This window comes from Gastrolobium bilobum, unplaced genomic scaffold (genome assembly GCF_033153095.1).
Source record: "Gastrolobium bilobum isolate Gb01-03AN ecotype WA unplaced genomic scaffold, APGP_CSIRO_Gbil_v1 utg10294, whole genome shotgun sequence".
Classification (NCBI taxonomy): Eukaryota; Viridiplantae; Streptophyta; class Magnoliopsida; order Fabales; family Fabaceae; genus Gastrolobium; species Gastrolobium bilobum.
Genome location: NW_026895601.1, coordinates 7,585 through 32,950, shown reverse-complemented (window position 1 = coordinate 32,950; position 25,366 = coordinate 7,585). Strand labels below are relative to the sequence as shown.

Here is a 25,366-nt window from a genome sequence, read left to right as displayed (position 1 = left end):
CATCTATCCATATCTTTTCTGATTTGATCTCCCTTTATCTAAATCTTCATATTTGAATCCATTTGTTATCAAATCCCTTCAAAAATAGCAAATATATTATTTAGTTCCAACAATCAGATAATGTTCATGATTATCATTTTAAAACCCTAATTTTTGACTTGTTCAACTAGATAATTCATATTATTTTAGTCCATTAAACAAGATAAACTAAAGGTTTATCATCCTTCGCCATCAAGCTTGGCAGCATACATCCAATTACCACTTTCCTTGACATCAGAAAGAGAAGTGACCTTCGCCCATACAAGATTTGTGAGTGCTTCTCCAACAGCCAACCGAGCCATCGCTTTGGGGTCTAACAGACCTTTGATTGGTTGTTCCCCAATGGCACATGCACCTCCAGTAACATCGGTAAAAGTCTGAGCTATAACAGCAACATCAGCAAGGGGAACCTGCAAAGGGCCAACGGTTTGCTGCTGTGCCACTAGACCAGTAACACACCTATCAACTTTTGTTGTTAAGAAGCGTTTTGAACAGACAGATGGTAAGCTCAATACCCTTTTCAGAGAATCTATTACAGTGATCCCTGGGGCAATATCAAATGGCTCTCGCTTATAGACACCCCTATTAAATTTAAAAGATTTTTTAGGCATGTCACCTAGGACTTTCTCCAGTTCAAGATCCACAGCAGGGAGTGGTGGAGGGAGTCCATTTGAGAGACATTTCTGAGTGGCTAAGCTATCAACTAACACAACACGTCCATCACCACTAATAGTTCCGATCACACCCATTGAAACCTTTTCCCTATTACAGATTGATTGTAAAAGCGCATGACTTTCAGGCTTCACCAAGATTGCATCTTGCTCTTGATACTCTGCTCCCCAAATTTCTAGAACAGACATTGTATGATCACCAACCACAATAGCTTGGACATCTATCTCAGCACCCTTTGGATATATAATCTCCTTTACAACATTGCAGTTCCCACCAGCACCTTGATCATGAATGCTGATAATTGGATTTTTATCCCCCATCTCAATACAAGCACGAACAAGACGATATAGTTTTTGTGCCATCTCAGCATCCCCACGTTGCACAGCATTGAAATCAAGTTCTGCATCATTCTGGCCACTAACCATGCTTGAGGCTGCCCCACATCCCATTCCAATACGATAAGCAGGACCTCCAATCTTAACAACCAACATTCCAATGTCAGGCTCTCCCTTTGATATATGAAGGTGGTCAATCTGCCCAATGCCTGCACTAAACATGATTGGCTTCAACCATTCCCGCTTATCCCCACTAGGAAGTCTCATTCCAAAATTTCTACAGAAGCCCTGGATCAATGGCTCTCCAAATTTGTTCCCATAGTCTGATGCACCATTACTAGAATCTGTAAGAATTTGCAAAGGTGATGCCAAATTCGATGGATAAGTAAAGGATGGATCTTCCCATGGAGCATAAAACCCTGATGTGTTGAGATTTCCAACACAATAACCAGCTGTGGCTGCTTGGAGCCTTGGACAAAGGAACCCCTTCCTGTTGCATGTGTATCCCTAATTCGACCTCCTGCACCTGTCTCTGCCCCAGGATAAGGTGCCACTGCACATGGAAAATTATGTGTTTCAGCTGTAAATAAGATGTCTAACTCACGTGTTGTCATGTTTAACGGACATGCTGAACCAGGCTGAAGTGGTCGCAACTGCTTTACTTGGAAACCCCTTATTGCACTTGACTTATCCTTAAAGCCAATAACTGAGTTATTCGGATTTGCCTGTAAAGTACTTTTCACAATTTGCATAAGAGTCCTATTCATAAGTTGTCCATCAATGAAAATATTTCCAGTAAAAAACCAATGCCTGCTATGCTCACTGTTGGACTCCGCAATATCAAACAATTCCACATTTGTTGGATTTCGTTTAATATCTTCTCTGAAAAGTTTGGTGTAGTATTCTAGATCATGGTCATCAAAGGCAAAACCCATCTCCAGATTTATCTCTTCTAATGCTTTTTGTCCTCTCTCCATGAGAGGTATATATCGAATTTCCTCTGGAACTACACTGGTCTCAAATGATGTTAGCTTCTGAGTATAAACACATTCAGTCATCCTATCATGTACCATGGATGCAAATTCATTGATTTGATAATCTTGTAATTCAGATGTGGTATACAACAAGTACCTCCTTGACCGCTCCAAACGGTTCACTTCTGTCAAACCACAGGCTTGGCAAATCGCCACAGCATTAGCAGACCAAGCTGTGGTAAATGACAATCTGGGGCCAACCTCTATTATGACTTTCCTCAAACCCTCCTTCCTCTTCTTCTCAAGAAAGCTCTCGGTTCCCAGATTCTCAGGCTCAAATGTTTCTTGAAGAAGCCATTTAAGGACAGAAAGCTTTCTACTTGACAGTTGGGAACCAAGGCCAATATTATAACATTGCTCTGTTTGTAGGTCCACGATCTCATTAGAGAGTTTTGCTTGAGCTTCCTTTAGAATCTGAGCATCTACTCTTTCTTGAATAAAAAGGACTCGGTACAAATGAAAAACTTCCAAGGCAGGCTTCTCAACCAAACCAGCTTGCTCTTCTATTGAACTGCTCACACCCCCAGAAACCACAGCTTTAGGATTTTCGTGAGCTTGACACCCTAAAAGAAGAGCTTTTCGAGTTGAACCAAGAACCCGATTCCTATTCCAAAGCGTACCCCAAAGTAAATGACTTCTCTGTCTTAGAGGCTTCTTCACCAAAAACAAACTCTGCCTGCAGGTACCCTGAAACCAAAATCACCAAAACACAAACCCCATTAACACAATTGCATTTCATTTTCCAAATTAAACATACTGCACCAATTAGTCCGTGAGAAACTGAAAACTAAAACAAGCCCATGCAAAAGGTACAGACTTAAAAGGCATCAAAATACGTTACTATAGAAGCAAAGGGGAAAAAAAAAACACGCATACAATTGCAATTCATAAGCCAAATCCCAAATTAAACATGCTTCATCAACTGGTGAATGAGAAGATGAAAATAAAAAATAATCCCATATCAAAGCTGCAAACTTTATCAAAATATTTTACTATAGCAGTAAAGGAGGGTAAACTCAGAAAAAAATAATGTAATATATGATGCTAATTCAATCACAGGGATAAAAATCAAACCTGCAGGAATTCAGACACCCCAAATTCGCTGGCAGTTGCCATGTCCTCAATCAAGTGTTTCAAAGCTCTTAAATATGAAGAATAAAAAGAAAAAAAAAAACTTTAAGAAGTGAGCACAATGAGATATATATGTATGATGTGAATGAAGTAGAAGTGAAGAAGACCAATATAAAAAGAAAAGAAAAGAAAAGAAAAAAAGCGTGATAGTACCGTGAGATAGAAATAGGGTTTTCGGGTGGCACAGAACAAAACCGTACCCCCAGTAACCACTCTTTCCCTGGCAATAAAGTGTACACCTTTGCGTTACCGCTATTTTATTTGCTCAATGTCTATCAGCAATGTCCCTTTCCGCTGATGATGCTCTCTGACTTTTCTTGACGACGAATTTGAATCAGATTCTTTAATAATAATAAGCAATACACCTTTTTGTTTTGGTGTTTGATTGTGGCTCCGGATTTTTGGGGTTATGTCATCCTCAGAGCAATCCCAGTTCGTTGAGATGCATGTGGCTCCGGATTTTCAGCCTTCACGACTTGGTTGGTGTAGCGCCTGCAGTGCTGATTTTGAAGACAAACCAATAGTCAGACAGATGCATGGCTTTCACCAACCATAAGGCTCTATAAAAGCAGTATTCGGGTAAAGAATTAGGGAAGTACAGATTCAAATTTTGCTTTTCCAAATACTTTTCTCAGCTAAAAGCCATGATGCATTATTTCATTATACAATAATCATGAAAAAGCATCATGGGTGGAAAACTATCTAAATAGATAGAGTACATACAACATTGAACCAGTAAATATCAAATCAAACAACAAACAAATAGTGAGGGAAAAAAGAACAACACGATTTACATTCATATGCAGCAGTGTGTTTCTTGCAAAATGAAATGTGACACAACACAGTATGCAGGTGTGAGGTAGGTTCACGATTTTGTATACACATAAGTTGTATGTTTTGAAAATTGTTCCACTTCACATCAGGAAAGAAATGCATTGATTTCGCTCATCAAATCGAAAACGAAAACGATGGAATTCAGAGAAGGAAATTACGGTGCAGAGAATCGAAAATTGAAAGCGTTGAGAAAAAGAGAGAGAAGATACCGTGACCAGAACTGCGAAGGAGTGTGGTTTCCACAGACACGCCTGAAGAGGAAGAAATTGGAACTGCAATGGAGCTGGCGAAGAAGAAAACCAGAGAAATTGCTACTTGACCTTTTGAGACTTTTACTCCGCAGACACTATAATGGCTATTCAGTATTCAGTATGGGTTTGAACGCTTACTCGTAGAATAAAAAAAAGTTAGGTTGTTTATTGGATTGGGATCAAGGGTTTAGGGTTTCAAATGATTGGATTGGATTGTGATTTCCAATATTTTAATGTATTATTCTTGTAAAAAAAAAATATATTGATATTTATTTGGGATAAGATATTGTAACAACCAACTAGTGTTACTATTAATATTACTATCAATCAATTTCACCGTTAGATCGATTATGTTGATCCAACGATTATATTTATTTCTATCTTTGTATGGTTTGATTCCCCATATTTAATACTTTATATTTATTTTCACTTTTGAAAATAAATATAACCGTTGGATCAACATAACGATCTAACGATGAAATTGATTGGTAGTAATATTATTTGGTTGTTATAATATCTTTTCTCATTTAATTATAATTTTAAATGATTGAAACAAAACAGTTAATATTCGATTAGAATTTTAAAAAATTAAGATTGAATGCTTATCTATACAGTAAAAAGAACTAATATTCAAAAGAATGACCATTTAAAAAAGATTTTGAAATTTTTTATTCTCTTTTAATTAAATATTGCAAAAGCATAATTAAAATATTTCCATTGTTAATAACATAATAAAATTTATTTAACTTCTTACCTACTAAATATATTTGTATAAGCAGATAAGATAATCAAATTTGAGTAAATGATTATTTTATCTTTGCTACTTATAATTGACTACTATAATTATTCAAGAATTAATTAATGGGAAAAAATTATTTTACATATAAAATGTTAATTAAAGAGGACTAAAAAATTTCTGAAGTAAAAACAAATGATATATAATGAAAAAAATACATACGATTATAGAAAAAAAAGAAGGTACGTGTTGATATTATTTTATTACCTAGAATAATGACGCGTAAATTTCACATAAAAATCAAAAGATATGATTTAGATCAAGCTATTCTAACTTCTAAGTAACTCGTCAGTTATTGTAACCAAAAAAAAATAAAAAAATAACTCATCAATAACGATTTTTTTTAATAAACTCAAAACAATTTGATAATAAGATTAAACCTTAAAAAAAGAAAGAAAATCATTTAAGACTTAGTAACATGCTGCAACGCTCTTGTTCAGTTAATCATCACGCAGCCAACTCTTCTAAAAATTTAAATCATTAGAGGAGCCCTATGAATAATTTTAACATATCTCTTTCTTGAACTTTTGTTAATGATATTATTTTCTACCATTTTGTTTCTTGTTGGTTGGGGCTAGAGGTGGCAAAGTGGGCGGCCCGCTCCACCCCGCCCCACTCCGCCATCAACCTGTCAAAAAATAAGTCAGCCCGCCTCGCCCCGCTTTTGAAAGTGGGTTGAAAAACTCAGTTCGCTCCGCTCTGTTTGACGGGTTGGCTTGCCAGTCCGAGCCTATTTTACACTGATCCGTCTCGGCCCGTCTATGCCCGCCATCAACCAGTCAAAAAATGAGCCCGTCCCACCCTACCCCACTTTTGAGATGAGTTGAAAAACTCAGCCCGCTCCGTCCTATTTGGCGGGTTGGCCCGTCGAGCCGAGCCCGTTTTGTCGGCTCTAATTGAGGCCGGTTTGTCATATGGGCCAACAGTTGACATGCTTGTATATTATGGGCTTACAAAACCAATTGCCGAAGAATATTTTTTTTTAATATTTCTTTAACGGTCAAGAAATTGAACAGAAAATATCCTCTCACTAATATATAAAATTAAAAATAAAAAAGTTCCATACTTATCTATGTTATTAACTAGTTAGAACTTAGCAATCCAAATTCAAACAAATATAAGGGGAACATTATGTTAAAAGATATGGTTCAGCTGAAAATATAGCATTGAGGTAGACATTAGTAGCTCTCATCATGCCATGATTTCCACACCATCACTCTTACAATCATCAGTTTCTATTGCTCTCCTCTGTACAGTCTTATAAGTGTACCTTTTTGCCAAGAATAGATAGACACACAAATTTAAAGCATTTATGACTGCAAGCATCCAATAAAACCTATCCAAACGACTTGAATTTGTATCCTTACCAATCCAACTTTTGCCATTATGGCCTGTGACATTATCCACAATGATGATTAGAAAGCTGCTTAAGAAGCTTCCCACCCCAATAACACTGAGATATAAAGCCATTCCCAAGCTTCTCATTGAGTCAGGAACTTGGTCATAGAAATACTCTTGCAAACCAACTAGAGAAAATGAATCTCCAAAGCCAAGAATCAAGTACTGGGGTATCAACCAGAACACACTCATAGTCTTTGGCACTGTTTCATGTGCAGCCATTCTTAGTCTCTTTGCTTCTACTAAGGCTGCAACAACCATAACCATGACTGAGAGTGTCAAGCCAATGCCAATCCTCTGAAGGATGCTGATGCCTCTTTCATTACCAGTGACTTTCCTCAGAATTGGAACAATAATCTTGTCGTATATGGGGACAGATATTAAGGTACCAATAGCTGCAGCAGAGACAATGGAAGCTGGTGGGATGCTGAAACTGTTGCTTATCTTTAAGTTCATAGAAGCTGCTTGTTTGACAAAGAGTGTTGAGCCTTGTGCTACACATACTCCAGTTGTTAATGAAGTTAGCCATATGGGAACTATATTCAAAATAAGCTTTGTCTCCTCCACTCTTGTCACTGTTGCTAATCTCCACGGATTGTCTTTCTGCTCAATATATTTCTCTTCAATAATTGCAGCCTTGTCAAGAAACCTATACATTCAATTGATGAGTATTAATTTCAATGACTATTAGTAGGTTCTGATCTGTCCTTGGTAAATTAACAATCATTCAGTATATATATGGGTAAGATAATTTTATACACGTGTAAATTACACTCTTAATTTTAGTCATTGATCCTATTTATATCTAGTGACTCTAATTGACTAGATATGTGACATGTTACATGCAAGCGGATCAAAGGCTAAAATTGTTTGTAAGACTTCTTATTTTTATACTAGTGTAAATTGATCCTGTCATATATATATATATATATATATATATATATATATATAGGGTTTTGCATTTGTCATGTTGCATGACAAATGCAAAATTTCTTACACATACATCGATATTTGTGCTGTACTTTTTTTCTTTTTCTTTTTATTTTAAACATGGTGGATTCTACACTTATTGTCTCTATAACATGACAAGAGAATTTTCCTACAACATGATACTTGTTTTTCCCATTTATATATATATATAGTTATAGTTATTCCATTGATTCTAATAATATAAAGGTATTAGTGTCAATCTGACAAGGTTCATGTGTGATACCTGAGCCTACTACTATGGCTTAGAAGTCTTCCTTGGGACATCTCTGACTTTGGGACTTCATATAATAGAGCAGGATTTGAAGGACAGGTTAAATTCCTTTTCCTAATGGCTGCAATTAGTACCTGAAAAATTGGTGTTAAAGGGTTTCCTTCTGGCTTCCTGTATCTATAAAAAGGCTTCCCCACATAGAAAGCCATGATAGTGAGAGCCATAAGAATAGTGAGGATAAGACCAGCAGCTCCCCAATTGACAAAGTCTTGAACATAAACAACCACTGTTGCACCAAGCAGCAATGCAAAGCAAAGTGCAAAGTTCCACCAGTTGAAGAAAGACATCTTCTTCTTCCTTTCTTCCAGGTGATCATCATCAAATTGATCAGCTCCAAAGCTTTGCAAGCATGGTTTGTATCCTCCAGTACCCAAGGAGATGCAGTAAAGGGCAAGGAAGAAAACCACTTCATGAACCTTCCTAGGCCGTTGACATATGATCTTAGTGTTGCATGGCTTTAGACTTGGGATGAATTGAGACATAGTCAACAGGATTAGCCCCTGAATTTGACAACTAGAAATGAGACTAATGTGTTTCATGTCAACATTATATCAGTGCTTGCATTTGATGCATAAAAAAAAATGACAAACTCAGGTTATATAACCTTACCCTTATAATCTTTTTGCAAATAAAATATTAATAATAAAACTTTGCTTTATTCTGTGTTCATATATCACCAATAGACCCATCGAAAATAGTGACATTTTTTTTTTTTTTATAAATGACGGATCCTACCATATGTGTGTCTACAACATGACAGATCTTCTCTTATGCAACATAAGATTAGATGTACAAAAAAAAATATGCAATACATTTATTTAAAAAAAGAAAAAGAACAATTACCATGAGGTATACGAGGGAAGAAACCAGGACCATAGGAAATCGACCAGTGTGAGCATCAGCAATAAATGCCCCGATGAGAGGCATCAGGGTTGTTGTTCCTGTCCAGTAGTTAACATTTTTTGCCGCTGTTTGGAGGTCTTCATGAATAACTTTAGTAAGGTACGATATAAGATTAGCGCCTATCCCAAAGTAGCTTACCCTTTCACTAAATTCAATTGCTGCTCCAATTTGAAACACAATCACCAAGTTATGTTCATATTAATCAAACACATTTATTACACAATTTTATGACTACCACCGAGTAACAATAAATAGAAGACAAGTTTCCTAAAATTATGCAGAGGATCAGGCTGAAAGGAGGGAAACTTTAATTTTCTCTAGTTTTGGAATGCAACCTTTTTTTTTTTTTTTGAGATAATCAAATGCAACTTCTTCTTTTTTTCTAGGATGTCCCACTCATTTTGGATAAGACTAATTCCTTTCGTGACATAAAGTGTGAATATTTTTATCACTGATCCAAGTTATTTTACCTAGGAATCAAATCTGAGACTTTTCAATCTGTTAGAGAATAATATAAAAAATATTAAAAATATCATCACCTAACATCTTAATATTTTGGTTTGAAGTGACGTTTATTAATGTTTTTATATTATTCTCTAACATATTACTTGATAGTTTTTTTTAATACTCTAACACAATCCTAACCAATCCACTCCTTGAGCACAGTCTGCTCACCAAGCGTGGCACCTCTCAGGGTTACTTTTACTTTGAAGCTCATTTGGCAGTTTCTTCTTCCTACAGTGACAATCTATGTTAACACCCTTTTACTAAAAACTAGTTGCTACAAAATGGTCGTGTGTCAGTTGGTGATGAGAGGTGAACAGTAAAAAAGAAAGGCTTCGATTTGATCTTCACATGTTATCTTTGGGAAGGGTTTAAAATCTTTATTCTTGACTTGTCCCATTTCCGGATTAGTCTCATAACTGACTCAAAGAATCGAAGTTTGTGGGAATACATGGACAGCCTACTCGCCTCAAACGAATAATTAGGATATATTTCAAAAAAAAAAATGATTTGGGCAGCATATGGGTAGCCAACAATAATCTAAATCATCTAAAAGGAGCTACTTGTTATTTGACATGCTTGAACACATTTTAATAATTTATGGTGAGAATTAATGAAGGTTAAAAATGGAGTATGAACCATTCTTGAAAGAAAATGTTTTTTTTTTTAGTTGCAAACTCGAAATAAAATGATGATAAACAAAACTCATGTAAACAGGAATCTTACTGATGACAAAAAGAGAAGCTTTCCATACACCAGTGGAAGCACGGAGAGGAACTCTGCCTTTATAATCCACAGAAGCATCATGTACCCATTTCTCTTCTTCACTTTCTTCTCTTCTACCTCGGTTTCTCTTCTCCATTTCTTGCTCCATCTTTACAAATGGAAGATGCAGTTAAAAGTGTCCTCACTAGGATGGTATGTTATATAGACAAAAGAAAAAGGAAGGTCATGTCTATGGTTGGTGGCCTCATTAGTGACATTTGAGAGGTTTGTAGTAAAATACTTTGGCTTGGTTTATCTTCTCATTATTACAATAGATTCCATTGTCTCTCTCATTATTAAATGCACCATATGTTCTTTCTCTAAATTGAATCAGATTCTTATGATAAATTTTAAAGCACATCTACTCTTGTACCATATATGGTCTAGATCATTTAATACATATAGTTCTCAAGTCAAAATCAGATACCTCATGTTTATCAAGCAATCGCTGTCATTAATCGTTACAAGAAAAGAAACAATTTTACTGGGTAAACAAGAAAAGGAAAAAAGTTTTCTTTTTTGCTTTCAAACAAGACTGAATCTATATAGACTCGTATTTCCCCCATAATGGTTAAGGTCTGCATATATCATAATAGAAGAAATAATAAAATTTTTCCCATATCAGTAACTCCAATAGATAATAGTAATTACCCACATAGGAGAATGATTTAAAAAGTGGATCGGATTAGCTGATTGTCCACCAGCATGTTTCTGAACGAATTACCTCTACAGAATAGAAGTGGCAAAATAATAATAACGGGAAAGGTTATACTTACAACTTATTTTTCTTTACAACCTTTTACAACTAATATCTTAACCGTTGATTTCCGTCAATCAACGGTTAAGATTTTCGCAAATAAAATTTATTAATTCGTAATAAATCTTAACCGTTGATTGGCGGAATCAACGATTAAGATATTGGTTATAAGAGATTGTAAAGGAAAATAGGTTGTAAGTATAACCTTTCCATAATAATAATAACAATAATACAAAATAAAAAATAAAAATAGGACAAGACTAAATTTAACGTTAAACCACCGAATAGTTATGAGTTCGATTGTAACACCCCGTTCTAGAACCGGTTTGTTAACATCGCATTATGATATTAAGCGCAGTTACAATCACATGGGTTCAATTAAAATCCGGATAAATTTTTCATTTTAAAACGTACCGAACTTATAATACCCAATTTCGTGATCATAACCATATTACCTTGCGGAAACAGATAAATTAAGCTTAACATCATGTTCATTTCCCATTTTTAAACCATTAATTTACTTCGTATTTAGTTCACATCTTCTACTGTATTGTAGGTTTCTTCATTAGCTACCTGTGGCTTCAAACCGTGCTCAAATCGGAGCACTGTAGCCCAAGTTAGGACCATTTGAAGCAACACAAGAGAGTGTTGGTCACAGGCCCAGCGCGCTTCAGCGCGCTACCGGGCGCTCAAGCGCGCGCTATCGGGCGCTAAAGCCTCCATCTGGGCGCTTAAGCGCACGGAGGCAGTAAGCATCAGACATTCCAGTGTGGATGGGCGCTTAAGCGCGCAACAGGGCGCTCAGGCGCGCAATCCTGGGCGCTCAAGCTCCCACGGGGACGTTTTAGCGCGCAGAGACAGAAGCATCTCCTCCTTCAGTGGCGAAGGGCGCTTAAGCGCGGACCAGGGCGCTCAAGCGCGCAACCCTGGGCGCTTAAGCCCCACCCTGGGCGCTAAAACACGAGGGGGCAGTAAGCCACCCAACTTTCTGCAGCAAAGGGCGCTTAAGCGCACGCCAGGGCGCTCAAGCGCGCAATCCTGGGCGCTTAAGCCCCCACTTGGGCGCTCCAGCGCGAGGAGGCAGAATGCATTGGCACTCGCAGGGGCAGCAGGGCGCTTGGGCGCGCTCCTGGGCGCTTAAGCGCGCTGCCAGGGAATTCCAATTCCCACATTTCTCAAGTCCAAGCCTAGGGGAAAATGCATCCCCATTACAAACCCTAATTGTCCATGCCCCAAAACTAAATCCTAGCACTCATCCGACCTCTCCTCATGAGATTTAGCTAGAATTTGGGCAGCATGACCTTTGTTTTCTCATCGTTTACCAGTTTAAACAAAAGGGTACCTAATTGATTTTCAGCCCAACCAATTCAACAACTCAATACATAACAAGCATGCATATATTGAATTTCAAGTAGGCATCATTTACATTACATATCATTTACAAATCATAGAACTTAGCTTACAAAACACTATGATCATTCCCTTGGCTCCCATCAACAAAAGGTGTAACCAAAGGCATGAGCATAGGCTAAGTTCATCCAATGAATCAAGATATACAAATGACCATGGGCTTTCAAAATAAAATCCTATACATGTCAACTACAAAAGGCATGCATAAACTCAAAAGAAATGCCACATTTCATGCATAATCCAGATATGGCCACTTGCCACCAGAGGCTCCTGCAGCATCCTTACCTGAAAGGGGGTCCCCACAACACGGGGTGAGATATACGAATATATCCAGTAAACCAGGGGTCCTTGGAGCATCTCTCCACCCCACAGTTCCATATCAGTGTAATAGCGATAACAATAATAATGCAGTAAATACATATCTATGCAAAGTGCAATACATCTCCAGGAGAAATCCCTCGAGCTCTCAAGCTGTCCTAAGGAAACTCAGATGCAAATAGTCCTACTGGCCAGCTAACTACCATGTATGATTTACGCATCGTCATGCAACATACCCACATAGGGAAACACCATCCTATGCCACACCAAATGCATACACATACGTATAACAAAGCATTACACTATTTTATTGCATTTATATACACAATCACAACCTCTACCCTTTCAGGGCTTGGTAGAACAGTCAAGGGAATTACACCCAAGGTCCGAAGGCTTACCTCAATGCTTCAGTCAACCTTTGTTCTTCACCAACAGTTTCAGCAATCAACTTTTACAAACATACACCTACACATGGTGTAATGCAATCAACACATTGCATCCAAGAGTATTTCACAATCAACCATCAATTACTCAATTCAAAGCACAACACAAGTATGAGCTTACCAATTCCAATGAGCTATTCAAGCTCCATAGCTTGCTCCAATGGTTGATCACTCACGGTTGGTCCAAATGTCTCAATCCTAGACATCACAAGGATCCAATCAATCATTCAACTCACTAATTGTTCAACATGCTAGAATACTAACCAATCCAAGCATGAATTTTCCAATATTATGAACAATTATCAAATGACTATCTAGGCTCATTTCCACCGATTAAATGACATTCCTAGCATTTTCCATAACATGCTCTAAGCTCCATTCTTCCTAGAACATAGCTAATTCAACTACATTTCATAAAAATCCCAATTTACTATTCACAAACCCTAACTCATGCAAATTTCAAGGAATCATGAGGTTCAAGGGTTAGAATCTTACCACCAATGGTCACACAACCAAGGATTGATGGCTCCTCAAGCTTCAATGGAGGTAGAAACTCTCAAAACCCCAATTTTCACCAAAGGGCCGAATTTTTGAGAGGTAATATCTCTCTCCACAATGCTCCCCACTCAAAACAAAGCTAGGATTATGAAAGAGGGCGAGATTCTAAGCGATTTAGGCTTTTGAATCATCCAAAACCATCAAGGTTTGATCTCTCTCTCTCTCTTCCTCCCTTCCTTCCTCTTCTTTCTCCTTCTTCTTCTCCTTCTCTTTGTTTTCTGGCGACGGGACTTGGGGGAAATGGGGGTCATTTGGTAGCTTAAGTCACTTAACATAGGTTAAGTGGCTTTAAGCGGGTATTGGTTCGTCTATCTATTCAACTCCAATAATTACCAAACTTTACCCAAAAGTCTGGAATATTATTCTAGGGATGTTACTATTTTTATTTTTATATTTTGGGTACTTTTGCCAGTACCCATTTATACCCCTTAATTTTCACTGAGTACACTTTTTAACTCCAAAGTGACTCAGATTCATTTAATTAAGCCTTATACTTAATTTCACTCACTAAAACATGTTTAATTAATTAATTACACTTGATTTACTAATTAATTAAGATAGGCTATTATATCGATCATCAGTATTTCTGTTTTCTTTTTTTTTGGTAAACAAAGTATTTCTGTTTTCAAATAAAAATAAAAATTAAGTTAACATCAGCACCAAAAAATATATATATATACATTATTTATGCTTCAAGTCAAAGTGATTTTACTGTTGGGTATGGCTCATACTTCGCATGCTGACGAGGACCCTAGTTGTCGGGGTTAGCAGAAAGACAACTGGGTATGACTCATTTTTCACATGCTGATGAGGGTCCGTAGAGGCTAGGTACTGTAATGAGCCTCTGATTTATTGTAATTTTCTTAGTAATTTGGGCTTGGGCCCATGAATAGCTGCTGTTAGGATTTTCTAATCCTATTTATATTTTTCTTGTAAACTGAGTGATTTGTAATAAGTGGCGTTAAGGTGAATATAATACACTGAGTGACTTGTAACGAGTAGCGGTAAGGTGAATATAGTACAGACAAGCTGGACGTAGCCTAAATTGGATGAACCAAAATAAATCACTGTGTTTATTCTCTCTCTTTTTCTCTTTTTCTTTATTCGATTTGTGTGATTGTCAATTTCTAACTATTACATGAGTGTGTTAGATATATAATATGTAAAATTATTAATATGACTTTTACTTAAAAAATTAAGTTTTTGAATTGAATTAACACTTTACGATAATTAATAATTACATTTGTTTAATTTCCTCAACTAAAGAAGTAACTATAGTTCAAATATAACATTACAATAACTATATTTTAAAATTTTTATAGTGCAAATAAACTATTCCCAGCTTTACCCAAAAAAATCACACCTTGTTAGAAGGGAATAAAACAAATATTTCAATCATGAAAGCCTGGAAGAGATATGCAAAATTTTTGCTGGTGCATGGTGGAAACAACTGTCGAATATGAAAGACATAAAAAATATATGTTCGCCTTTCTCTACAAATTAAACTTTACTTTTGTCAAGAACCTTATTCTGCATGAAGTGAATAGAAAGAGACTAATTTTTTTTCATAAAAAACCTACGCATCTTGACCCCTTTTTCATCTTTTGAAACACAACATCTCTTTTCCCTTATAATTATTTTAACTAGGAATTCTATGTTACTGGTAAATTGGGAAACCACATAAAAAGGATATATGAATGCCTAAAATTTTCATGAAAAAACTTTAACAACGGTAAACCACCATCGGGGATACGTCAAAACCACATTTTAATTAAAAGTATTATACTTTATACTCTTAGCAATACAAATTTATCTTATTCGGTGAATTTTACATGGATTTTACTAAATAAAAAGTGGACTTAAATTATTTAAGGAGACTCAAGTGAGGTTCTAGATAAAATAATGTGTGGGTTTCACTAAATAAATTAATGAAAATATAAGAATCATGTTGCAGGAACGATACTGTTCATTCCTATAACCATTTTTAACTATGTACTACAGGAAATATATAATTAAAAAAATAATTTTAATATTAAAATTATATGCATAGTTAAAAATGAATTGTAGTATATTCTATAATAGGACATCTGATCCACCCATAAACTAAAGTAGACTCCGATTATTTATGTGAAATTTTAGAGTGTGCAGATGTGAACGTGCATTTGTATATATACTGAAATTGAACGTTTGTATTCCTTAGTTGTGATTATGTTTCAGTTCTTTTTCAAACAAAAAGAAATTGAACGTTTTGATGCTATCAGTTGAACTGTAATTAGCAATAAATAAAAAATTAAAAAAAAAAGTAATGTAACCAGAGACAAGTGCTCTCATCTTAGCTTACAAATTACAAAACAGATTCAAGTTTTGAACACTTATCTTTCAAATTTTGGCATATATGCTGTTCTGACTATAAACTTTGCATCTTCAGCTCTTGTCAGTTCTGATTATATAACACACGGCACTTTATACCTACATGATATTATATCTTCATCATCCACAAGTGAACACACCCTAGACTGCATATTGTGTTTCTTTTTTTCCCTTCAAACGGTTAGCTCATTATGTAGTTGGAACATATTGTAGATAGTTAAATTAATATCTCAATACAAGAAGAGAATAATATCACCATCTTTTAGGAGAATACGCCTCATTTAAAATAACACTAGAAAACACTCTTTATATTTCTCTCTGAGTTCTGAAATGATTTGAACAGAGGAAATGAATCCTATAAATAACAAATAATGAATTCTCCGCATTATTTGGGGACGTTTGGTAGAGGAGAAATTTTTTTTATCCGAAAATCTTGATTTTCAAAAATATGATTTTTATATTCAGTTTACGATAATATCCGAAAATTTAAAATTTAGAAAAATTCAGTTTTCCGAAAATCCGGCCAAAATACCTCCGCGTGTTTTCGTGTATCCATTGGTATTACCTACTGTTCAATCTACATTTTTTTTTTCAAAAATGAAAATCAGTAATATTGAAGAATTCATTATAAATATAATTTTTTACTTAAAAAAATGTAATCACAAATTGAGAAGTTAAGAAGCATTTAAAAGTTTACCAAAAAAAAAAAAGAAGCATTTAAAAGTTTACCAAAAAAAAAGAAGCATTTAAAAGTAATTATAACAGAAGCTTTTATAAAAAAAATTTCTTTGTATATATTTTTTATATATAAGTAATAATGATATTTAAAAATTATGATCAAACTCGAAAATCTTTATAATAGTATAGATAATAATACAATATTAACAGATAATTGAGCATTATCTCCAAAATATTTGGAACTCAGATCGACTTTGTTGACAATCAAATGTATTCTTAATCTTAGAACTGGGAGTATAAAAATAAATTGGGAATAATAAATATCATTTTAAACGACACAAGTTTATGTCCTTTTAGCTGATTTACACAAAGTCTGACCGGTTATATTTTGTGTAAATCTGAAAAAGTTTTTTTTTTTCTCTTCCCGATCACATCGCTGACGTGTAAATGATACCGAATAAGTTACTAAAATATGCAACTTGTGTCTTTTAAATGATATCCACTGCAACCCGAATAAATTATATGATACCGATGGATACTAGTTTCTTAATTAAAGAAATACTAATACAGCACCAGGCCATAAAAAAAGAAATTTTCAATGAGGTTCACACATAATATTCTGTTTTCGAATGATTAACTAATTATAATAACTTTGTTAGTAGAATGTGGACCAACATTGCCTTACTAGATATGATTAAAAACGATACCGGGAGTTTTTCTTTATTTTTTATTTTATTTTTTTGGTAAGCTTTTTCTTTATTTATTTATTTATGAAGAGATTAGCACGCCGCAACCGTCACCGACGGGACCAAAGACTTTCAACATAGCAGTGGCCATCACACATATATATCTATTGACAACCTAGGGGAGTAAATGAGACAAATGGTGTATCAAGAGTCTATGGCCTTGCTTAAATCTGATCAGATTTGATTTATTTTATAGATTTTATAAGAGTTATGTTATACGAAAAGTGATTGTGTAACGTTATAGAGATTCGTTTTGCATGTCGTATATATATCTATTGACAACCTAGGGGAGTAAATGAGACAAATGGTGTCAAGAGTCTATGGCCTTGCTTAAATCTGATCAGATTTGATTTATTTTATAGGTTTTATAAGAGTTATGTTGTAGGAAAAAGTGATTGTGTAACGTTATAGAGATTCGTTTTGCATGTCGTAGTTTTTTTTTTTTGTTTCAAACAATGTGAGCCCCACAAAATGTTGTGTGTATAGAAAACTTTGTTGTGTCATGTTATATAATAAATACAAACCCCTTATTTTATATAGTAAAAAAGAACAAGTTAAAGCCTTTTGAAAAACCAATTTAAAAAGAAGGCCATAGATTTTTTTACAAGGCTTATCAAATTATTTATTTTAAATTAAATAAAAATTATTCAAATAATTTTGAATAATAAAATAATTTTTTATTTTACTTTTTACATCTAAAATTTCTAATAGGTTTAAATAGGTTAATAGGTCTAAATCAGACCTTTTGTTTTTAAAATATAGAATAAGTCAGACTTATAATTTAGTCTAAGTTAACAAACTAGACACGACTTAAAATATTATATACAAATCTAATCTATTTAAGTAAAAATCTGCTTAACCCAACCCATTCACATCCCTATTAACATGTATCAACGTCTAAGAAATGAAAACACTACTTCAAATGTCATAAGAATCTTATTAACAAAAAACAGATACACACAAAAATTTCTTTTTAATAATATTCTGGTTTTATTTTTGGGTTTATTATTTTTGTTTTTGCTTAAAAAAAATTTCTTTGCTACACTATATTCTATTAATTTTTTTTCTCTCTTTTCTTTACAATGAAGGTCATTCACTTTTATGTGAGTGTGGGAAAAATTTCTGTAGCAAAAATAAAAATATTTTTCTCTTTATTTAATTTGTATATTTGTTTTTTATTCCATTGTTACTTGAATATTCTTAAATATATATACGACTATATGAGTTTCAAATTGATACTTGATTGAGGAATATCAACCAGAATTTCTTCGTCTCTTGAAATAATTGCATACTATTGTGTGTTAATTATTTTATGGTCCAAGGCAAAAGGAGTTGGTATCAATCTTGATTAAGCAGGTGAGACAACTTTATTATAAAAAAGTATAACTTTGGGAATTCTATTCTGGTGGCGTGTATTCAAAGCTTTGACAAAAGCATTGGTAGCAGATAGTGCAAGCATTGGTAGCAGATAGTGCACACAATAGCACCTAGTTTACGAGAGAATGGGTTTAATTCTCTTTAATAATTATTTTTGAAATGAATTTAAAATTTTAATTCTGAACTCCACTCAGAATTGTAAAATAAAATTGATTGAAATATTTAAAAAATAAAATAAAAATAGCACCTAGCTAGTTTAGGGTACGATTACGGGACCCAATTTATAGCCATTTGATAGAAAGTGTCTTTTACTAGTCTGAGTCCGAACAATACCGGGACAGTAATTTTTCTCCCATTAAAGTTATAAATGAAAAAAAAGTGGAGATTATCACAAATATTGGAATTACTAATAGGAAAATATTGCTTTCTTATAAGTAGTGTTAAAACATTGTCACAAATCAACCAATCTTTTAGTTACTTCATATAATAATACATTTAAATTAGGGAATAATCTGTTTATAAATTTTTGCTACAAATTTTTGCAAATTATACTATATACTCCCGAAAGTACATAGTGTAACCTAGTGTACTTTCAGGAGTACATAGTGTAGTTTGTAAATAAAAAATTTGTCAATATAACTCTTCCTATTTAAACTATATTAAATACAGAGCACTTGAGCAAGCAATACCAAGAAGAATTATAATTTTATTAAATATTTTTAATTTTACTAAAATTTTTTTTTTTTATATAAGTGAAAAATGAACACGTAATCTAATACAACTTACCCAAATCTCTTACCAAAAATATTTTAAGTTCTAGATAGGGCCAAATTACAAATTGTAGCGCGAGCCAAATTATAATTTTAACTCGGGCCAAATTATAATTAATTATATAATTATATATAATAAGTATAATTTGTTAAAATTTAGTCCAGACTGAGGCCACACCCACCATGTATGTGACTCGGCCACTGGGTCTATCCAAATTAATTATTAAATCAATTGTGTTATCTATTTCAAAAAATAAAAATTCAATTATGTTATCACCCTATGTCCCTATATGACTATGTTGAATTGACTGTTATGACGAATTTAAGAAATTAAAATAAAAAATAAATATAAAAAATAAAAATATAATAAAAATATAACGCATACCAATAAACTGAAAAGATAAGCTTTTCACCTTTGCTTTAGCCAACCTTGCACAGACATCGACACGAGGTACGGGATATGACACGACATGACACTCCAATACTTTAATTTTAAAAAATATTAAATCTTGACACATTAGGACACGTTTTGATATTATATAATATTTTTAATTTATCAAGTGTATATTATATTTAGTATTCAATAATTTAACAAAAAAATAAAATTAAACTCATAGTATCCATCAATTTTATAAAGAAACATAAAATATCTCAAATGTTTATGTTAAACTCAATAAAATCACAATCATAATCTAACGAATCTAATAATTGGAACTCAAAATGCAACACAACTTAACCTTTGAGTCTTTACAATGAGTATTAGAGTATAAAAAAGTGTCAAAGTATTGATAAGTTTCAGACACGACACGTTAAAATTTTTGAAATGTCCGTCCTTATACGCTTTAGCAATGGATTTGTCAACTTCTTTTGTACTTCCGTTTCAACGTCCTAGCCAAAAGAAGCAGAAAGTGAAATTAATATCTTAATTTAGCATGGCATCAGATTCAAATGTTTCATAAAATAATATATATGAAGACACTTGCATTACAAGATAGAAACTGTTCAAAGTTCAAACTTTAAAACAATATTCCTAAAATTGAATGTGCAGATAAGTTGTAGAATATAACAAAAAAATTTGAAAGGAAATCATGAAATACTTGTTTGTGATTCACAAAACAGGCCTTTTCATCTTACAAATATATAGCAGAAACAGTAATAGGCAGGATAAAAACTCAAATGAACAACAACTACCATAACAAAGGACTACTAACCCACATGGTGATGGTACCCTATTAATTAGGACTCTAATTCCATGACAATAATTTAACTATAGCCAACTTATTTGGAGGCAAAACGCCTACATAATAAACTAAGATAAATTATATAAGCCGATTCATTAAAAACTTTATTAGATGGCCTACATCATAAAATACTTTCTGCTAGGAGACCATCCTCAAGAGAAGAAAAACCAGAGTAAATTTGGTCACAGATATCAAGTTAAAAGACAGTTTCTATTTACCGAAAAAAAAAAGACAGTTCTGATTTGGATGCGTTTATTTAAAAAAAAAAAAAAAAACTGTTAAATAATTAGAAAAGAAAAAAGATTTCTAATAAAAAAATAAATTACAAAATAACGTGTTTTATTGTTAAGAATTTAAGATGAGCTTTTGTGCTACTAAATTACTAATGCTCTGATTAGGCCTCCATTTATGTCGATCAAAGGAAAATATTTTCAAATTGGTAGCGACTTCATCTAAGCTAGAAAGCTCTCTAAAAATGTTCACCAAAAGAAACAAAGATCACCAAAATAAAGTTTTATTTTTAATTTTTAATACATTAAATATTTTATTTTTCATTTAATACTTTTTATTTTTAATTCATTAACTAGTGCCTCTTGTTAATAAAACCACTTTGCATACAATCTTCTCTTGTGAATATTTGCAAAATCATATTATATATAGAATAAACAGGAAGATATAAGAGCAAAATAAGCGACAATTATAATGACAAACTACAGTTACAAAGTTACAATTCTAATTACTGCTACTAATCTGCGACTGCACCAAATTAAAAGACCAAACTCCGAAAATTCTAATGCATGCAATTCAGAATCAGCATGCCAAAGCAAGGAAGATAAATTGTTAACACTCTCATATTTTCATTTTCAGTTGTGTTTGTTTAAGACTAGAAACATGCCTCTCCTAGCAGAAGGTAGCTACTATTCCTCATGTCATTTGTGTTTTCAAATACAAAATGATACTTTTAAGAAAACTTGCTCATCTTCACCTTTTCTACACAATTACCCTGTTAATTGGAGCAACAAGTTCTCTGGCCCCCACCACTTGACATATTTGAGACATTTATAGTAGTCCCTTGAGGAAGGCTAGTAATGGAAGCTCCCTCTTGTGCTGCCAGTGCCTTTTTACTTATAATGTGATATATATCAAACATAATGGTTTGAAATGCCTTCTCAACATTGAAGGCCTCTAATGCTGAAGTCTCTAAAAATGACAGACCCTCCTTTTCAGCCAAACTTTGAGCATCTTCTGAAGAGACTGCTCTCAGATGATTCAGATCAGACTTATTACCAGCCATCATAATAACAATGTTGGAATCTGCGTGGTCCCTTAGTTCACGAAGCCACCTTTGTACATTGTCAAATGTTTGCCTCTTGGTTATGTCATAGACCAACAAGGCACCTACAGCTCCTCTGTAGTATGCACTAGTGATAGCTCGGTACCTTTCTTGACCAGCAGTATCCCATATTTGTGCCTTCACAGTCTTCCCCTCCACCTGTGTCAAACAAACATGTATTCCAAGGAATCAACTCTTCAGCCATCATAAACATATATGTGTAGTCTTTGAAAGTTAGTTCCTTCGCACTCTTCACATAGACAAAATCATGGAACATGTAAAAGATTCCAAAAAGAAAGTATCTTCCATGCTTCATAGTATTAAGTAATTTTTCTTATCACATATATCTGTTTCTTTGTGACTGAAAGACCACACACTTAAATATAGAAAAAAAGAGTAAGGCTAAAACCGCTTACAAAGATTTATTCACCCCTATTCTTCATTTTCTAAGTTGAGGTTTCATGGCAGCATTTTTTTATCTATCTTTATGTCTAATAAGCTTATTTGTCTTACAATGGTACTACTTACACATAAAACCTTTTCACATAAGCTTAACTCATATAACTCTCATCACCACCACCATCCATTTATTTATCTTTTTCTCTTTCCCATTTTTGTTCATCAAGTTCAATGGTGAACATCCCCTATGTGAGATTATGTACACAAAATTTATGTGCAAGTAACATTTTCTTTTATCTTATCTTTAGCCATCAAGCTACATGCCTCTTGTTCTTATAACATTTTCATGTTCATCATTGACAGAAATATTCAAGTGAGGACAATATAAGTGTGACAGACCAATAGACCTATAGTCTTAAGATTTTGTATTTAAATATGGTGTCGGTTCACTTATTGTGGTTTGTAGCTTGACCATTGACGAAAGAATCCATTCTAAAGAATTTTGGGCTCCCTCTTTACCATTCTCAACAATCACCATACTAACAGAGGGTAATAAAAAAAAATCCCCCCAAAAAAAAATAAAAATTATAGAAATTTAATTTTTTGAACTACACCCTCCGTCTCTCAAATGGAGATTAACAGAAACATAGATAATGTTAAAGGAAATTTAAGAAATTAAAAAAAGAAAAAGAAAAAACGAACCTGTAACGTTCTAGTTGCGAATTCAACCCCAATGGTAGATTTAGACTCCAAGCAGAACTCGTTTCGGGTAAACCTGGAGAGAATATTGGATTTTCCAACACCAGAATCCCCAATGAGTACGATCTTAAATAGATAGTCATATTCATGGTCCACTTTGTATGCCATGCTTATAACACCCGACACCACCCGAGACCTGTTTCATATCCATTTCGAAATTCCCACAAAATCATGTACACATGTCAATAATCACGACAGGAAACAAAAAAAAACAAAAAACAAGAAGAGGGAGATGATGGATACTAACCATAAAAGATGGTGAAAGCAATGTGGGTGACGATGAAGGATGAAACAGGGATTGAAAATTCAAAGTTGGGAGAGGGAGAGAGAGAAAGAGAAAGAGAGAGAGAGAAGAAAAGGCATTTTGAAAGGCCACAATGATTAGGTACAAACCAGAATAAACGGACGACAAGGCACTTCCAACGGCCATTCATGTGGGAATGCGATACGCGAACCTCGCTAAGTGTTTTTTTATTAACGTCTCTAATTTTTTATTTTTTTTGAAGTATGAGCGTTATTAACGTCTCTAATGTTATATGTTACAATAAATAAAATTATCTTAACTCAAATGAGATCCATATAATTTTTATGTGTATAAGAGATAATTTTATCTCTTATAATATGAAAAAAGAAAAAGATATTGTAACAACAATTAGTGTTACTACCAATCAATTTCACTGTTAGATTGATAATGTTGATTCAACGGTTATATTTATTTTCATCTTTGTATGATTATGATTCTCCATATTTAATATTTTATATTCATTTTCACTTTGCATGGTTATGATTCCTCATATTTAATGTTTTCACATTAAATATGGGAAATCATAACCATACAAAGATGGAAATAAATATAACTGTTAGATCAACATAATTGATCTAACAGTGAAATTGATTGGTAGTAATATTGATAGTAACACTAATTGGTTGTTACGATGTCATATCCCTATGAAAAATATCAAATCTTTTTTATTTTATTTCATTTCAAAATTTGATTAGGTGCCAATAAAAGTTACTGCCTTGCATTATCTATTGTATATCATTAAAGACGTTAATTATAACAATTGACATTCGCCTCGTTATAATTCGAGGTATCTTCTCTTTAAATGGTCCTTTTTAAGAATTTTTTTTTAAGTTTTTAAATTGTATGCATTCATTGAAATTCCTTAAGAGGTAGGTTATATTTAAAAAATAACAATTTCTTACTATTATTTTATAATTATTAAATCAAAATTAAATCAACAGCTCTTATTTAATATTATTTTGTAATTATTAATTTAATTTTTATTCAATAATAATAAAAATAACGGTAGGAGATAATAAGAAAAAACAGATTCTAAATATAACCGCTCTTAAATAAATCCTTTCCTATTTCGTAACTATCTAATATGATTTAGAAAAATAATTGTAATTATTTTTCTCTGTCATTGAGACCCGGAAGGCTGGAAGGTGCAAATAATTAAAGTGGTGAAATAGGATAAATGACATGACATTGGGTGGAACCCTTTAAAAAATACAATATTGAATGTAACCTAATCATTAAAACCTAAACTCTTAACATTATCATCATATTTCAGTTTTGAATATTTTAAACAGGACCAAAAAATAATCAATCATTTTCACCCATATGCCTATTTTGCTTTATTTTTCCCTAATCTCTCTCCTTCCAATTTGTTGTCAATTTCCCTTTTTTGTCTTTTAATTAACATGAATTTAAATTAAAATGCTTATTCAATTTCAATTTCTTTTTGTGATATTATACTAAAGAGTTGTTCACCTGCACCAATTTAAGATGGAATGGTCATCTTGTGCTTGATGATAACCAAGTGAAAGCAAGAATGATGAGAGCTTCGCATGCCACTGTCTACTGGCTTGACGCAAGTCATATAGCGATTTTTGTAAACGACAAACTTGATTAGGCTTTGCAATAGGAAAACCAGGAGGGGTATATACTTTTTCATTGAGATCGCCATGTAAAAAGGTGTTATTACACTACTAAAAAAGCTCTATTATTGACGGAATTTATCAACAGAAAATATTCCGTCAAAGATATTTACGGAATTTTAGACGAAAATATCGTTCCGTTTGAAATAGAGACGGGAAAAATTTCCGTTGAATTTTGAGACGGAAATGTGCAACGGAAAATAAATTCCGTCAAAAATTTTGACGGAAAATAAATACCGTTGAAAATTTTCTGTCAAAAATTTATCGTATAATTTTGTAATCGAAAATTATTGACGGACAACAAATTCCGTTGATAATTACAACGGAATATTTATTCCAT

At 33.5% G+C, this 25,366-nt stretch overlaps 2 protein-coding genes, 1 long non-coding RNA gene and 1 pseudogene across 4 annotated transcripts; all 4 read right to left on the bottom strand.

The window, feature by feature from the left end:
* LOC133283675 (probable phosphoribosylformylglycinamidine synthase, chloroplastic/mitochondrial) lies at positions 1-4,403 on the bottom strand (annotated as a pseudogene).
* A 1,880-nt stretch (positions 4,404-6,283) lies between these two features.
* LOC133283567 (protein NRT1/ PTR FAMILY 5.6-like) lies at positions 6,284-10,037 on the bottom strand. Its single transcript, XM_061480446.1, has 4 exons — positions 9,885-10,037; positions 8,595-8,812; positions 7,704-8,251; positions 6,284-7,139 (listed from the first exon to the last, which is right to left on the bottom strand). The coding sequence occupies exons 1-4, from the start codon at positions 10,030-10,032 to the stop codon at positions 6,284-6,286; spliced, it is 1,770 nt and encodes a 589-aa protein (XP_061336430.1). The 5' UTR covers positions 10,033-10,037.
* A 2,065-nt stretch (positions 10,038-12,102) lies between these two features.
* LOC133283705 (uncharacterized) lies at positions 12,103-13,612 on the bottom strand. 2 transcript variants are annotated; one of them, XR_009747826.1, is made up of 4 exons: positions 13,347-13,612; positions 12,973-13,049; positions 12,807-12,873; positions 12,103-12,375 (listed from the first exon to the last, which is right to left on the bottom strand). It is a non-coding gene; the product is annotated as an uncharacterized LOC133283705 (long non-coding RNA). The 2 variants fall into 2 exon arrangements; XR_009747825.1 differs by having other exon boundaries at positions 12,103-12,873.
* A 7,976-nt stretch (positions 13,613-21,588) lies between these two features.
* LOC133283665 (ras-related protein Rab2BV-like) lies at positions 21,589-23,367 on the bottom strand. Its single transcript, XM_061480562.1, has 3 exons — positions 23,330-23,367; positions 23,026-23,218; positions 21,589-22,083 (listed from the first exon to the last, which is right to left on the bottom strand). Exons 2-3 carry the CDS (start codon positions 23,188-23,190, stop codon positions 21,598-21,600), a joined length of 651 nt encoding a protein of 216 aa, XP_061336546.1. The 5' UTR covers positions 23,191-23,218; positions 23,330-23,367; the 3' UTR covers positions 21,589-21,597.
* Positions 23,368-25,366: the final 1,999 nt, after the last annotated feature.

Coding starts and splice junctions, on each gene's coding strand:
- LOC133283567 (XM_061480446.1), bottom strand. CDS start 10,032: ATGGAGCAAGAAATGGAGAAGAGAAACCGAGGTAGAAGAGAAGAAAGT. Junction 8,252..8,594: donor CTTCCCTCGTATACCTCATG/GTAATTGTTCTT, acceptor TGTCAAATTCAG/GGGCTAATCCTGTTGACTAT. Junction 7,140..7,703: donor AGCCATAGTAGTAGGCTCAG/GTATCACACATG, acceptor TTGAATGTATAG/GTTTCTTGACAAGGCTGCAA.
- LOC133283665 (XM_061480562.1), bottom strand. CDS start 23,190: ATGGCATACAAAGTGGACCATGAATATGACTATCTATTTAAGATCGTA. Junction 22,084..23,025: donor TCGCAACTAGAACGTTACAG/GTTCGTTTTTTC, acceptor TGTTTGACACAG/GTGGAGGGGAAGACTGTGAA.